General features: G+C 41.9%; 2 protein-coding genes across 59 annotated transcripts in view; one reads left to right on the forward strand and one right to left on the reverse strand.

Annotated features, from left to right (window-relative positions):
• The window catches only part of RB1 (RB transcriptional corepressor 1), a 117,641-nt gene extending 113,854 nt beyond the window's left edge, over nucleotides 1-3,787 (forward strand). For 8 of the 9 annotated variants that reach the window (XR_014070574.1, XM_081547448.1, XM_081547447.1 and 5 more), the window contains one exon: nucleotides 1,407-3,787. Coding sequence is in view for 8 of the 9 variants with exons in the window: in XM_081547448.1 (XP_081403574.1) it covers nucleotides 1,407-1,480 (74 nt within the window). In the remaining variant the exon portion in view is untranslated. Of the gene's footprint in view, nucleotides 1-1,375 lie in introns of all 9 variants that reach the window. The other variant, XM_081547449.1, reaches the window with a different exon arrangement.
• Nucleotides 3,788-5,446: 1,659 nt separating this feature from the next.
• RCBTB2 (RCC1 and BTB domain containing protein 2) overlaps nucleotides 5,447-16,582 on the reverse strand; it is a 40,476-nt gene continuing 29,340 nt past the window's right edge. For 41 of the 50 annotated variants that reach the window (XM_081547501.1, XM_081547485.1, XM_081547480.1 and 38 more), the window contains 3 exons: nucleotides 15,621-15,760; nucleotides 11,313-11,443; nucleotides 5,447-6,699 (listed from right to left, as the gene is read on the reverse strand). In XM_081547501.1, coding sequence (XP_081403627.1) covers nucleotides 6,559-6,699; nucleotides 11,313-11,443; nucleotides 15,621-15,760 — 412 coding nt within the window. In that variant the 3' untranslated portion in view covers nucleotides 5,447-6,558. The remainder of the gene's footprint in view (nucleotides 6,700-11,312; nucleotides 11,444-15,620; nucleotides 15,761-16,582) is intronic. The other 9 variants (XM_081547508.1, XM_081547504.1, XM_081547497.1 and 6 more) reach the window with 1 other exon arrangement.

Consider the following 16,582-nt stretch of genomic DNA (forward strand, 5'->3'; position numbering starts at 1 on the left):
ACTTTTCTGTAGCTTTTCCTACCCAGTGCATGAAAATAGACATGAAGCTTATAACCAAAATCAGGCCTTAAAAACATGTGGAAGCCTTTTGGAGCCCACAAATATGCATTTTAAAAGAAGTATAAAGATGTAAAAATATGTGTATTTTCTTACAGAGGAGCTCAGTTGCTGTAGTCAGTCCATTTCACACTGACACACTTAGCAATGACTGTGAATTCCCTCTGCCAGGCTGAAGTTCAGGGCCTTCGTACAGCTAGAAAATGGAGGAGAAGTGGCAGGAGTTTTAACCCGTAAGGGTAAGGAATTCTCCAGGTTGCTCCTCAGCTTTCCTCAAAAACAGATCATCACACAGTGCTGGATTGCTCAGAGTGGAAGGACCAAAGAGGAGACTGAGAGTCACTCTTTTTATTCTTCACCAAGTATGAATGTTCTTTGTGCTTCTTTATAAAGAACTCTTGCCCACCTCTAAAATCCGGTTAAGAATTTTGAAATAATTTAAAAGAAGCTTTCTGAAAGTTTTTGTCTATGTTATAATAATGTATTTTAAAATGTCCACGTCCAAATTAAATGAGCTGTTAGCTGGACTTCCCTGGTGTTCTGGCCGTTAAGAGTCTGCCTGCCAATGCAGGGGACATAGGTGTTATCCCTGGTCTGAGAAGATCCCACATGCTGAGGAGCAAGGAAGCCCGTGCCCCGCAACTACTGAGCCTGTGCTCTAGAGACCGTGTACCGCAACTAGTAGTCCAGGCACCTGGAGCCTGTGCTCTGAACGAGAGAGGCCACTGCAGTGAGAAGCCTGCGCGCTGCAACTAGAGTAGTCCCCGCTCACCGCAACTGCAGAAAGCCCTCGCAGCAATAAAGACCCAGTGCAGCCAAATTAATTAAATAAATTAAAAAATAAATGAGCTGTGAGCTGATATGTTTACAGTACTTGCAGTGCATCTCCAAACATAAGGGAATTCTGAACTTCATGAAGAATAACACTCACTCCAGCAGATTCTGGACCAGCCCAGAATTGTATTTTGCTCAGATGCCAGACTTAACCATATTGCCTCTAGAGCAGTGGTCGACAAAGTTGGGCACACTTGAGTGTGTGTAAGATCACCTTGTAGGGGTACATAAGACAGTATTAGAATGCGTATTTATCTTTATCTCATTGATTTTTAATGTTTGGGGTATATATGTTTTATAATTTATACACATATACATAAATACATACATACTTTAATGGTACATATTTGGGGGAAAAGCTGGCTGATAGGGGTATATGATTTAAAAAATTGGAAACCACAGCTTGCAAGGTCCTAGGCTCCATCAGTTTGGTGTGAGCATAACAAATAGGGTAGCCCTTTACCAACTTACCCCACAGCATCAGTGCTGTTAACATTTCTTCATTCTTTTTTTAGCGTCTACTCGAACACGAATGCAAAAGCAGAAAATGAATGAGAGCATGGATACCTCAAACAGGGAAGAAAAGTGAGGACCCCACGGCCTTAGGGGGCACCCTGTACACGTCCAGCTTCATTGCCTCCTACAGATATGATTGTAGGACTCTCCCAGGTTCTGTTTACAGCCACAGTTAGTGAAGATAATACATATCTTTTTGTGGATAGCACAGTTGAGTATTTGTGCAGGGGATTCTTAAGCCACTGGCAACATTGTAGTCACTAGAACATGCATTGTTATTGTACAAGATTGAAAATCTTGTGTCTGTCGATCAAATCTTATGTTCTTATGTCGATCCTGCCATTGAAAAAGCTGTACCAGATGTTTCTATCTCCAAAGTACAGTAAGGCCCCTACATATGAACCTTCAAGATGTGAACTTTCAAAGATGTGAACAATTGAATCCAGCGAGGAACCAGAACCTGTGCTGTCAACATCAGGCGTGAAGTTGCAGCTTGCCTTCCGCCTGCTGTTGCTGACGACCCTTCAGCTCTGCCGCCTCCCTCCTCCTGTCCCTTCTCCATCAGTAACTCTTCTTGCTGTTCACTCAGTGCCAGCCTGTGTGCCAGCTGTTGTACTGTACTACTGTAGTTTTCAAGGTACTGTACTGTAAGACTGAAAATGTTTTATGTTTTTTTAATGTATTATTTGTGTGAAAAGTATTATAAGCCTATTATAGTACAGTACTATATAGCCAATGTGTTAGTTGGGTACCTTGGCTAACTTTGTTGGGAGTTATGAACAAATTGGACTTAATGCACTCTTGGAATGGAACTTGTTGATACGTAGGGGTCTTACTTATAAATTGTTCTGCTTTACAAATGGTGGCAGGATCCCCCAGGAGTGAGTCTCACAACCTGTGCCTATCCGAGTACTTTGTCTTCTCTTGTGGCACGTTATGTGATGTTTGCTGTTATTTTTATTAATTTATATTTATTTTTTTAATTTAACATGAATACCCTTAGAAAATGCGTCTTGTCTTCCAAATGCAATTTGGCTGACTGCCCCCATTCACCCAAATGACCCTGAACTCTTGTGCTAAAACAGATGCTAGAAACTTAGGAGAAAATGACTGATTTTTTACACATTAGAGTTTAGTTTACTAATGGAAACTAAATGGGTGTACTGTGTGTTTGTTTTATAAATTTTAGTTTTAAAATGCAAACAGAAAACAAAAGTATAAACCTATGAGATACTGTCATACTACTGATACAGGTTTCATACCTCAGGACTTGTAAGAGTTTATTGATCCTTTTCTTTATCCAACTCATGCTTTAAAAATAAAGAGTTATTAATAGTACTCTTGGTTTTTATACCATTCAGATCACTGAATTCATTAAGTACCTGTCTAGTACTTGGAAAATAAAGTGTTCAGCTAGAGCTTTGCTGTCAAGGACCCGGATCCAGTACATCCCAAGGACACTTTCTGACATTTCTGGGTCCCAAAGAATCAAGATACAAAGTAATTTTACTCCACAAACAGACTGTTAACTATAGGAGCCTTAATTTTTTTCTTAGAGAGTTTCCTAATTGCATCTCAGCAATGATTCTCCTCTCCTGAATTTGGGAAGAGGTGTGTTTTTTTTCTTTTTTCCTGGAATGGTACATGTCTTCCATGTATCTTTTGAACTAGCAGTTGTCTTTTTTTTTAATTCAGCATGGTCTTACACTGGCACATTCAAAGCCACATTATTTCTAGTCCACAGTGCAGGTGATGAAAGGTCTTTGGGTTAGGCATTGTTTCTCTCTGATTTTGTGCAGAAGCTTCAAATTAAAATAGCTACAGTAGAAGAAGAGGCGCTTCCCCCCTCCCCCTGACACCTAAAGGTGTAATTTAAACTATCTTGTGTGATTAACTTATTTAGAGATGGTATAATTTAAAATAGGTGGTATTTAAGGTAGAATCTACTAGCTTTTAGAAAATTACTTTGTTTAAACTGAGAGTTCTTTTTAAAAAGAAATCTGGTCTTATTTGTTAGAAAGCAAAATTTTATTTTGTGCTCAATTAAGTTGCAAACTTATTTTTTGACAGTTATCTTGGTAACACAGGCACTAGAAAGCTTTATCTCAATTCCTCACTCATTTTTGCATGAATATCATACAAATCAGTTAGCTTTTAGGTCAAGGGCTTACCACATTACTGGGTCTCTTGCTTCATGTTAGAATTAGTGTCAGAATTTAAGGAACTTCAGAGATCGTGTATTGAGATTTCTTATATAAGACTTCAGATACTGCTTTATTGCTTTTTGTATTGGTTAAAACTGTACATTTGAAATTGCTACATTACTATTTTCTACAATTAACAATAGTTTGTCTATTTTTCAATAAATTAGTTAAGAGTCTCAGTGGTCCGATGTGGTCTTTGTATTAAGTGCAGTATCAGTCTCTTCTGTTATCTAAATTCTCTCCTAGTATCTCGTCCATTCTTAGCATTTAGTGGGCTTTATATGCTGATGAATCCCAAATTTATTTCACCAGCCCTGACTTCTTCATGGAAGTCAGAGCTCTCACAGCCAAAAAAACTCAATTCCTACCCCACCCAGCTTCTCAAAATGTAAATCAAAATCAAACAAACAAAAACACCTTGTTTCTATACCCTAGTCTTGCCCCATTTTACTAAACACATACTTGCTCAAGATAAAAACTTGTCTTCTGTTAGTTTATGTCTGGACCACTGTCTGAGACTTCTAACTGGTCTCTGCCTCCCTCCTCACCCTTCTACTCCTTGAAGAGTGAAAATGATCCTTTTAAAGTGTAAATGGGTTGGCTGCGCTCCTCTCCTAGGGGTACTCACACTGTGCATTACTGCCTCCTTTCTCGTGCTCACTCTGCTTTACCTACACTGGCCTTTTTGTCTTGTGATGCCAAGCCCATCCCTGCCGTGGGCTTTTACATTTGCTGTTCCTTCTGTCTATAAGTACTCTTCCCTCACAATTTTGTTTAGCTTGTTTCTTCTTTTCTTTCAGGGCTCTCAGCTCAGAGGTCTTCCTTGACACCCAAGCTAAAAATCCTTACTCTGTACTGTGCCACTCTCCTTTGAAAGTGACCTTACTCAGCTTGCCTGTTGCCTGTTTACCCGTCCTGGGATCAACCTGACTGGTCTCACCCCCTACTGTAGTTCTAGCATCCAGAAGTCCATATGTGGTGGGGGTGGGGGAGGAGGTCATCGCAGAAGGTATGTTTTCCAAGTATATGGAAACAAATCATATTCTGTCCCTCTTTGGAGGAAATCTGGATAGAACTCCATCCACTCCTTCTTACTAACATGTACTCTGGCAGAGTGGTGACCCACTGTGGAGTCTCGTGAAGGGTAATCCATCTTTCGTCCCTAAATAAACTTACCTGTTTTTCTCTCTGGGTGGTCCCATGTTTCCATGAACTGAGTTCATAAAAGAAGGCACTGAGGAACTTCAGAAGACTGTCAGAAAAGGGCAAGAAAGAGGAAGAGAAGGTTCGGGAAGACGTAAAAAATAAAGGCTTTTGGTCAGTGACAGCAAGCATAGCAGGATGGGGAGAAGTCGGAAGTGAATGAAGCCTGTGGACATCTGACTGTGAGAACTGAAGCTGACTGGTAACACCCAAGCCTCGATGTTTCTTTGCTGGAGAGAACAGTAAACCTACCAGAACATTCAGACACATGGTGTGAGGCTGTTTTAAAATAATCCATCCTGTATAGTTCCAAAAATGGGATTCTGACTTAATTAGAGACATCCAGACTCCTTGGCCTCTACCAGACCAGGTCTGCAAACACAAAAAGAAAGATAAACAAAAAGCAACAAGGATTCAGGTGACCTCACCAGTAAAGACCATTCATTCGTAGGTAAGTGTATGAATAGTAATTAAACTGTTTGGAAGTCATCTATGTTTTAGGGTAGGCTTTGCTATGATGCCTTACCTGAGTGACTGCTTTAAAAAATTAGCTTATATGAAACAGTCTGTGTGTATCTAAGAAGACATAAGGTTGGTAGAATCTTGCTGCTTCAGATGAATTAAAAAACACATTTGTTCTGTTACTGAGCACTTTATTATCAGACAGTTCAGCATCAGAACAAGGTTTCTAATTCCAAAAGAGGTTTCTTCACATAGTATCATATTGTGAAATACATGTTAGGAGACTGACGCTGCAGCCTACATCCCATTTCAGTTTCTCCTTTGCAGTTGGGTAACTTGATCTAGAAAGTATAAATTTACCTCATTCTTGCTAGTGCTGCCCATGAAATGTAAGTATTAGTTCCTTTTTTGGCTGCTACTTTTATAATCACACTGTGCCAAGTTAAAAGACCTGTTTTGTGGTGACATAAAAGTCAACTACAAGAGAAAACCATTTTTACTTACAGAGGCAAATCTTTTAACACAAAAGTAAAAGGACATTATGCAATTATGTAAGGCAAATGAGCCCAGGAATAACACTCACTCAAAGATAGTATTTCATACTCAATAATTTCATATGAGAAATTAATGACTCAGAGTAAAACAGAGAGTTAAAATTAGCCCTTGGATCTTCAACAATTTAATTGCCAAGGCCTTTTGTGAATTCTAATTAACACTCTAAATTAGCCACTATTCCTCAGAACAATGTACCATAAGAATAGGAATCTCAGTTGTTTTAAACTTGTTTTGCCTAAGTTATACCTTCATCCAGTGTCCCATAAATAAAGCTGTTCAGGCATGATTAAGATTGATAATAAGTTGAGTGCCTACTATATGCAAGGCACTGTGCTGGATGCTGAAAGTGTGCTAGTGACAGCATTCCTGGTCAAGCTTATCTGTGTGGTACCAGCCTGTTGAATACGGAAGTTTGGCCAGAATAGCATACACGTAGACCCGTGTACCAAAAGTCTCCAACTTAAGTGACTCGTAAGAGGAAATGGTAAATATAGTAAGACATTTCAATTTTTTCCCCTTGAGCTTAGTCCCATCTGAACAGAGCATTTAATGCCTTCTCTTGTAGACAGTGGATTTCAGAAGGTGGGGAAGACCTACCACCATCCCCTTGTTTTGACAGAACATATTCAGCCCAAATGTAGCTCACCATCAACACATAAGGAGGAGTTATTCTCTGGCTGTTGCAGGGAGAGTGGAAACACTAAAAATCCTTTCCTGCAGGTGAGGGTCAGTTTTTAAAGGCTCCAACTCTGCTTGCTTTGCTGATAAAGTTCTTCAAGAGATCATGGTCCATTTCTGCAAAGCCCGAAGTCTGTGTTACTACAGTCAAATGGTTTATGCAAAACCTGAAGCAGAATTCTTCTAAGTCCTAGGGACGACAACAGAAATGTTTTAGCAAATTCACATATCCTGACGCAATGCAACATAGCACAAAAATTCCTAAAACACACAGGTGAGGAAAGAGGATTTGATGGCCAACAGAAAGAAATGCTGGGACAGCAGTACCTAAAGAATAGCTTAAAACTATACAGCTGATGCGAAAATGTAAATAACAGAGGAAAGCATTCAAGTTCCTCCACACTAACCAATGCAAAAAATGAGACTTTTCCGTCCCAGAGATAGGCACCTATGTGTATTGTTCATTCCTCTTTCACTATTTATTCAGAGTACAACACTCCTCTTTTTTGTGTAATAAATATTTCTTTTATTGTGTGAATGCATAGAGTAAATTGATTAAAAGATTTTCTTTATGTTGAGCCCAACACTCCTGTTTTATATTCTTCTGGGGCTTAAATAGTTCTACTTGTAAAGAGTTTGTGAGGAAAGCTTATGCCATGAAAGAGTCATCTGGGAACTGCTTCTCTGAAGTCATGAACAGACCACTGCTCTTTCTCCTTCACAAGAAGACAAGGCTGAGATGGTTAGGCTTCATCAGATCACACCAAGCTTCAATAGTCTGAAGCGGGAAAGTGCTTGGAAGAAATCACAACTTTCTGCTGAGAGAAACTCCACAGATTGGTGATTTCTGGCTTACTGTAATGTACGCCAGGCCAAAAAATATAGTCCCATAGTGATTCCCTTGATTAGATCGGCAAGCTTGAGAATCAGAAGTCAGGTGGCTGGACACACTTCTGGCCCCAGAGAACTGAGAACTAAAGGCCAGCCTGTGGAGACTCTGACGGCCTCAGCCCCTGAGCTACGCAGCCCGCCACGTCTCTTCATGTCTGTTCTCAGCTCTCCTTGGTGAGACCTCCCTTCCTTCCTCAACCACGATTTAAACCTTCAGATTTAACCTCAGTCTGGCCTCCTCCTACTGCCCTTCCCTAACTTACTTTTTTATATCACTTATCACCACCTAACAGAACACATATTGTATTAGTTTATCTATTGCCCTCACCATCAGAAAGTTCCATGAGGGCATAGATTTTGGTCTGTTTTGTTCACTTCTTGTACCCTCAAGTGCCTAGAATGGTGTCAGGCATTTAATGGGCACTCAGTGGATATTTGCTGAACCAGTGCATAAACACTGCCGATTTTAAAATATGGAGACATTAGAGAATTGTGGTAGAACATATGCTTTTGAAATTGGTCCAATCTGGGATTGCATTCCAGCTTTAAAATTATTATTAATAGCTTACTAAGAATTTAATCTCTCAGATTCAAGCTTCCTCACTTGTAAATTAGAATAATAATGCCTATATTCTTATCGGGTTCTTTTGAGAATTAAGCACGATATGAACTGTGCTTTGAATAATCCCTGGCTTGTATTAATTATGTATTAAGTGTAGTCAAGCATGAGGGATGATTTGCAGAAAAGGTCCATTTCTTGCTTATTAGAGTCAGCAAGTAAGAATACTAGTCACATCAAATGCACTGTTCTTTATAAAAACTTTTATGTGACATATGCAGTGAGTCAGTTTTATTTGTGGTCTGTCATACTAATTTAGGGTACAACAACTAATTAGTCTACCTCTAAAGGCGAAGTTGGACATTCATTAAACAAACATTTAGTGAGCACCTACTATGTGTCAGGCACTATCCTAGGCACTAGGGATCTGGCAAAACAAAGTCCTTGTCATTCCTCAAGGTGCTTGCTTTCTAGAAAACAGAAGGCTGGATCGTAAGCATAAAAATAATTCACATAAATAGGGAATGTGAAGAAGTCTTGCAAATTAAGCCTAGTTCAGAGGGAAACAGTATGTGCCCACCATCTCATCATTTGAGGCAGTCCAGAAGAGTCCAGTATTATCGCCGTGACTGTAACAACTCTTGAAAAAGCACATAGCTACTATTTGACCATGAAGCATTCTGCATGTTGTAAGTGCCCAGTGTATTATTACCTTGATGAAAGACAAATATTTACTATGCTTTTAAATGTCCATGCTTCAAGGTAGGGAAGATTTTTTTTTTAAATGTTAAGTGAAAAAACCCTAGTATTTAGAGACATACACATAACCTAGGGAAGAAATCAGAGGAGCTGTATGAAATGTTTGTGTCCTCTGGTTAATGAGGCATTTCCTTCCTCATACTTTTTGTATTTTCTGAATTTTCTTTAATAAGCATATTATTACTTATATAAGCAGAAAAGAAGTTATAGCCTTTTTTCTGCTCACTGCTAAAATGTCCCTGTTCTTTGACAAAGGAAAGGATATCCTTACGGAAATCGACTCCAAGGAGTCTGGCCTGTTTCCTCAAGATTTAACTCTAAGACAAGTTTTCTTTATTATCAAAACAATACATGGTCACTGTAGAAAATTCAGGAAAAACTAGCAAAGATAACGAAATAAAAATCATCTACAATCCCACCAATTCAAAGATAACCATTGACTATATTTTTCAGTCTTTTTTTCAATGTAGATAATAAATTTTGGTCTTTTTCTTTTTTTTTTTTTTAATAAATTTATTTATTTTAGTTGGGGGCTAATTACTTTACAATATTGTAATAGTTTTTTTGGTCTTTTTCAATTTAGCTATTTATACTTAAATTTTTAAAATATTTTTATTTAACAAATATACTTATTAAAAAATAGGACCACAGTTTTTCAGTCAATGATATATCCTGAATAGTATTAATGTTGTTGTTCAGTTCAGTCGCTCAGTTGTGTCCAACTCTTTGTGACCCCATGGACTGCAGCACGCCAGGCCTCCCTGTCCATCACCAACTCCCTGAGTCCACCCAAACCCATGTCCATTGAGTCGATGATGCCATCCAGCCATCTCATCCTCTGTCGTCCCCTTCTCCTCCCGCCTTCAATCTTTCCCAACATCAGGGTCTTTTCAGATGAGTCAGCTCTTCGCATGAGGTGGCCAAAGTATTGGAGTTTCAGCTTCAACATCAGTCCTTCCAATGAACACCCAGGACTGATCTCCTTTAGGATGGACTGGTTGGATCTCCTTGCAGTCCAAGGGACTCTCAAGAGTCTTCTCCAACACCACAGTTCAAAAGCATCATTCTTCTGCGCTCAGGTTTCTTTATAGTCCAACTCTCACATCCATACATGACCACTGGAAAAACCATAGCCTTGACTAGACAGACTTTGTTGGCAAAGTAGTGTGTCTGCTTTTTAATATGCTGTCTAGGTTGGTCATAATTTTTCTTCCAAGGAATAAGCGTCTTTTAATTTCATGGCTGCAATCACCATCTGCAGTGATTTTGGAGCCCCCCAAAAATAAAGTCTGCCACTGTTTCCACTGTTTCTCCATCTATTTGCCATGAAGTGATGGGAACGGATGCCATGATCTTAGTTTTCTGAGCTTTAAGCCAACTTTTTCACTCTCCTCTTTCACTTTCATCAAGAAGCTCTTTATTTCTTCATTTTCTGCCACAAGGGTGGTATCATCTGCACATCTGAGGTTGTTGTTCAGTTGCTAAGTTGTCTCCAACTCTTTGTGACCCCAAAGACTGTACCATTTTTTAAACAATTTTCTCCTATGTTTATGGTGTTGGAGAAAACTCTTTTGGACTGCAAGGCGATCAAACCAGTCAATCCTAAAGGAAATCAGTCCTGAATATTCATTGGAAGGACTGATACTGAAGCTGAAGCTCCACTACATTAGCCACCTGATGCGCAGAACTGACTCACTGGAAAAGACCCTGATGCTGGCAAAGATTGAAGGCAGGAGGAGAAGGGGATGACAGAGGATGAGATGGTTGGATGGCATCACTGACTCAATGGACATCATTAGTTTGAGCAAGCTTCAGGAGTTGGTGATGGACAGGGAGGCCTTGCGTGCTGCAGTCCATGGGGTTGCAAAGAATCAGACACGACTGAGCGACTGAACTGAGAACTGAGATATTTATGCTGAATTTTTTTAATTTTTAAGAATTATAAACAATGTTGCAGGAAGACGTCTTTGAAGCTAAATGTTTGAATCCATGATTACTTTCTTAAGATAACTTTCTACAAGTGAATTCCTTAAAGAATTAAATTTTTAAAGCTTTTATTACATATTATACCAAACTGCCCCAACTGATACACTAATTTGCATTCTCCTCAGCAATTTAGGAGAATACCCATTATCCTGAGCCTGTACTATTTCTAAAAATAGATTCCCCTATTGACAACTGAAAAATTATACCTTATTTTCATTTTTAGTTTTCATTTGTTCATAAATCCATTTGGCCCATTTTTTTCCATCGAACTGCTCACATTATCATTCTTTTTAAAGAATTATACATTAACTATGGTAAACTTGCTTCACTGTGTTAAAGATATTTTTCCCAGAGTATCATTTACTTTCTATTTGTGTGTGTGTGTAAACGTTTTAATTTTTTGAGATCAGATCTATCAATCCTTTCCTTCATGGTTTCTGCCCTTGAGGTCCATCCTAACTTGATATAAACATTCCCTTATATATATATTTTTTAGTACTTTATTTATTTACATTAAATCTTTAAGCAGAGTTTCTTTCAGTGTAAGGCATGAAGTAGACAGCTATTTCTTCGAGAAGGTGAGCTCGTTGAAAGGATGCTCTTCTTACCTGAGCTTCATACTTCACGGCGGCTGACAGCAGCGCAATGGCATTCTCCTCACAGATTCCTTGCTTGATAGTTTGTTGGCAGAGTTTTTTCAAACGATTTTCTCTATAAAATGTAGCCAAATCAAGCAATCCTGGTAGAAAGAGATGTTTATTAGGGGAGTGATCTCAAGCATCCTGATTTAAACTCATTCAACCCATCAGAGATGATTTTAAATACTGGGTTGGCCAGAACTTTCTGTTCAGATTTGTCTGTCACATTGTATGGAAAACCCCAAAAGAAATTTTTGGCCAACCCAATATAATCCTCAGTGAAGGGGTGTGAGAATTGAGGTTTAGGCTGACTTAAACACTCTTGAGTGTTTGGCTCCATCTAAGAACACAGCTGCACTGAGCAAATGCAACACATAAACAAGTAGCTGTGGGGAAAGCAGCAGCAAGTGAAAATGGCTCGAGTCTTTTCCTCTGGTCATCCCTCCCCCTGAATCATCAGCACCTTCCCCATCAGCATTCACACGTGCTGTGACAGCACCCAGCTTCTTCAAACACTTGCTCAGGTTTTCTTCTCCTTCAGAAGTTACTCTTCAGTCTGGTGGCTGGACCCTTTTTCCTGACTTCCGAGTACTCGAATGCCCCAGAGTTCAATATTCACACTCTTATCTCACTTATTTCCCTAAATGATCTCCAGCCTCACAGTTTTAATACTGTCTGGTAAAAACCTGATGATTCTTGTTATATTATCTGTCATCTACTTTCAAATAATACAACATAGAGTGATTTAGATGTTTAAGTTGATTTTTAAGCTACTCCAAGGGATACTGTTGGAGAAGGAAATGGCAACCCACTCCAGTATTCTTGCCTGAAATCCCACGGACAGAGGAGCCTGGCGGGCCACAGTCCACAGGGTCGCAAAGAGTTGTACACAACTGAGTGACTGAACAGGCATGCAAGGGATACTATGAAGAGCACTCTAATCAAGAACGGTCAGTCAGGGGATTTCCCTGGTGATCCAGTGGTTATGGCTCCAAGCTTCCACTGCAGGGAGCAAGGGTCCAATTCCCAGTCAGGGAACTAAGATCCCACATGCTGCTCAGTGCAGCCAAAAAAATGAGAATGATTAGTCAGTCAGTATTTGAAAGGCCCTTGTGAATGGCTTCAATTACGGCTATTTAAATCTCCATTTGAGGATGTGTTAATTAGCATAAAGAATGTCACTGGGGAAGTGATTGGCACTCAAGTTATGTCGCTTGGCTAGAGATACTACGAGAGTCCCCTCCACCCCTGCATGAATGGGATCCACACCATGGGCTCAGCAGTCCTACACCCTGGGAATAATGGAACACTTGCTAGGTCCAGTTCAGTCCTAGTTGCCACCTGATCAAAAGCTAGCTGAATACTGATTCTAGACTGTTGTCATGTTTAAGATAACCTTTTCATGGAAGGTAGAGGCCCCAGAGGACACAGAGCCAGGATTTCATCAACCTTACAACAAGTTCTACATAATGAGGTAGATTTTGGTTGGAAACCTGCTTTCATTGTAACATGACAAGTATTATCATAGAAGAAAGGCCTATGGCCCACTGGGGGAAACAAACTGAAATCTTTTGAATTGTTGAGAGCTGTGAATGACCTGATTGTTTTTAGTCGGTTTTCAACAACTCTCAGATTCACATCGACAGCTCCCCACACCCCAGGCACCGGACTCACCTATGTGTGTGCTCACAGGTACTGCCTGGATCCTCCGCTCAGGAGGGCCCAGCTCTGCACCTGCTCCAGGCAACCCCTCCCCACAGTGGCCAGGGAGCCACGTGCCCACTCCTAGACCACACTTCGTGCACCTGGGCTCTGGGAAAGTGTGAAAGTGCTAGTCGCTCAGTCATGTCCGACTCTGCAATCCCATGGAATGTAGCCCACCAGGCTCCTCTGTCCATGGGATTCTCCAGGCAAGAATACTGGAGTGGGTAGCCATTCCCTTCTTCAGGGGATCTTCCTGACCCAGGGATTGAACCCAGGTCTCCTGCACTGAAGGCAGATTCTTTACTGTCTGAGCCCCCAGGGGCCCTGGGACTCCCTGCCTAATCAGCCCTGAGGCCACACACTCAAGTGTTTCCTCCCCTCGACCCTGTCACCAAGGTACAGACCCCCAGTCCCAAGGGGCAGACAGGGCGGGATGGACGGAGCGTGGAGGTGCAGGCTGGGTGCCCGCGCACCTCTTGTGGTGCAGGATGCAGCTGGTGGTGGGTAAACAAAGACGGCAGATCCCAAGCTGGTGGCCAGGGGCCTGACCTTCCTGTGCCGTGGTGTCCTAGCACGGAACTCCAAGAGACCTACCACTCTAAATTCCAGATGAAATGCCACCCTGGCCTCTCAGTTCTTAATGAAGGTGTATTTTTCAAGGTATGAGGATTTAACACATTTTATCTGAAGCTTTTAGTTTGACACATAACTTAAAATTTTTAGACATGTGGTATGTAGGCCTCCTTTAGACTCGCCCAGGGGCCTACAGAAAACCTGCCACACAGATGTCTAAAAGGCAGTTCAAACTCCTTTGATTTTTCAAACTCCAGAGCAAAACCTGGTGCTCTCCATGCTCAGGCCAAACACCCCATCCTTCTCTTTCCCTCACACCCCACAACCAACCACCAACAAATTCCGTCAGCTCGCTATGTAAGATGTGTCCAGACTCTGATCTCTTTCAACACTTCCATGCTAGACCACCTTAACCCATAGCACCACCACCTTACATCTGAGCCATTACAGTTCCTGATCTTTTCACTCCTGGAGTCAAAGCTGCGGCTGCCTCCTCCCTCCGTAACATACACAAGCCCATCCTCCTCCTCTCCTCAAATCCTAGACTATGTGGCTGAGCCATGGCCATCTAGAAGTGACCACTCCCCGCAACTTCCTATGTAGCTAATTAAGGCCTTGGTCATCTTTGGTCCCTGGTTTAAAAGAAGTGGGACTTCCTTAACAGACACCGGCGTTTGCCCTTGGCGCCTCATCACTGTCCCTTCCTCCTGCTGTCTGCAGTGCAGATGTGGCTATGGACGTGAATCCAGGGGCCACACATAAGGATGCCTTGCACTGTGTAACCCTGGGTGACAGAGAAACCACCTTGTTTAAGCCACTTCCTTTTTCCAGTTTACTGTTAAAGCAAAAACTAAATAACGCAACCCTCATTGTCAAAATCTTCCAAGGCTGTCTATCACATCAAGACTGAAACTCGAGCCCTTCACCGTGACTTCCAAGGCCACATCTGGTCTTGGCCAGACCCAGCTGCCTGGCCTCAGTTACGTCCACTGACCATCGCACTCTCTCTCTCCGACCACCCTGGCCGTCTCCTCCTCCTCCTCTTCCCGCACTCTCCGTGCTCCTGTCTCAGAGCTCCACACTGTCTCTCATTTAGCATGCTCTTCGCCTGGGTGTCTGCTTGCTTTCCCCCTTCTCTCTGCTCAGCACACTTCCTCACGGAGGCCTTCCCTGACCCCCTGACTGACCGCTCTGATTTCTTGCTAAAGGCTGGCCTCCCTCCCCTGAGCACCAGCTCCACAGGGCAGGGCTCGGTCTGTCTCCCTCACAGGTGCCGAGGGGAGTGTGGCACACCGTGGCCCTGGCCCTCCAGCACTGTAGGAGAAAGGAAGGAAAACGAGAAAACTTGAGAAATCACACTTCTGTTCACCTGAGGAAAATTCAATGCTGACCTGGTAAAAAGTGTTACTGGCTTTACACATGTAAAACGAATACCGAATTTAAAAATTTGAGGGTTAAACTCTTTTCTTTGGTTCCTTACAGAAGCAATTCTTTAATTCTTCTGTCCCACTGGCCCACGATACTGACAGCTGTAAGCTGAGACTGAGTATGTTTTTCACCCTGTGCCCAACTGGTCGCCCTGTGTTGCTTCCTTACCGTCAGTAACCCTGAAGGGCCCTGAGGCACTGGACCACGGCAGTCTGTCCCAGAGAGACAGTCACAGTTACGGAGACCAGCAAGGCGGCTATTACATGCATCTTACCATTTTCATAATGTAAATATCTTCCAGGCAGCAGGCTGTGGAAACTAAAGAGTTGTGTACGGTGTCGAGCAATTCAGGAAGAATGGCACCCACCCCACAGTGTTGATGGGTTGATAATTCACCCACCTCTCATTTTATCCATCAGGTCAACCTTTGTATGAGGTGGGAAGAAGGAAAGAGTTTGGGTTCAGCACACAAAAACAGAATTACTTTTGTGACTACCCTCACAGAGACTTCCTTTCAGGCTCTACACAAACCACCTTTTTGCCAAACTCTTGGTCAAGTCTGGTGGGAATTACCTACTGCCTCCTCGGGGGACAGGCTGATGCTGTCTGTGTACAGGTACTCCAGGAAGGCTCGGTAAACAGGATACGAAAATTCACTCATTTCCACAATATCATCCTCATTGTCTTCCAATGAAGAGCGAAAATGCTCACACCTGAAGGAAAAAAGATGTCAGGTCCTGACTTCTGGGCAAGAGCTGATAAGCTTCCCGAGGAGCACGTGCTCGTAGTGGTTAAAGAGGAAACAACCAACACGCAGAGAGGAAAAACGCACACCACACACCTTCATGTCCTGGCCTGGGTCCCTCGCTTCCTCTACTGGCCAAAAGGCTGCAAACAGTGGTTTATTGGAGGAGGCTGCAAATGCTAGCCTGCTGTGGTGTGGGGTGGCTGCCTCTGCGGCCACAGACTCCCACGGGTCCCTCCCACACCATGTCCACGGAGCAGCATTTATAGAAATCAGGTGGCTTTATTTTTAAAAATTCTGAGTAATTTTGTTTCTTCTCCTGTTATGGGTTGAATTGAATCCCCAAACTCACAGACTGAAGTCCTAACCTCAGAATATAACCGTATTTGGAGAAGGGATCAAATTAAAAGGAGGTCATTAGGGTGGGCCCTAAACTGATATGACTGGTGTCCTTATAGAAAGGGGGGTTTGGACACAGGGAGAATGCCATGTGAAGACTGGAGTTATGCTGCCATAAGCCAAGGAGGGCAAAAAACTGGCAGCAAACCACCAGAAGGTGGGACGGAGGATGGAACAACCCAATTCATTCAACAAGATCTTGAATTTCTAGCCTCCAAAACCACAAGAGAATAAATTTCTGTTATTGAAACCAATCAGTCTACAGAACTTTGTTACAACAGCCCTAACAAACCACAACCTCCTCATTTTTATGAAGGTTTATGGACAACAGTAGAAGTGAACAAATATTGCACAGCCTGGCCTCACTAAGAAGTGAACTTGAGACTGAAAT

Source organism: Giraffa tippelskirchi, chromosome 12, assembly GCF_054371585.1.
Source record: "Giraffa tippelskirchi isolate mGirTip1 chromosome 12, T2T-mGirTip1v1.2.pri, whole genome shotgun sequence".
Taxonomy (NCBI): domain Eukaryota; kingdom Metazoa; phylum Chordata; class Mammalia; order Artiodactyla; family Giraffidae; genus Giraffa; species Giraffa tippelskirchi.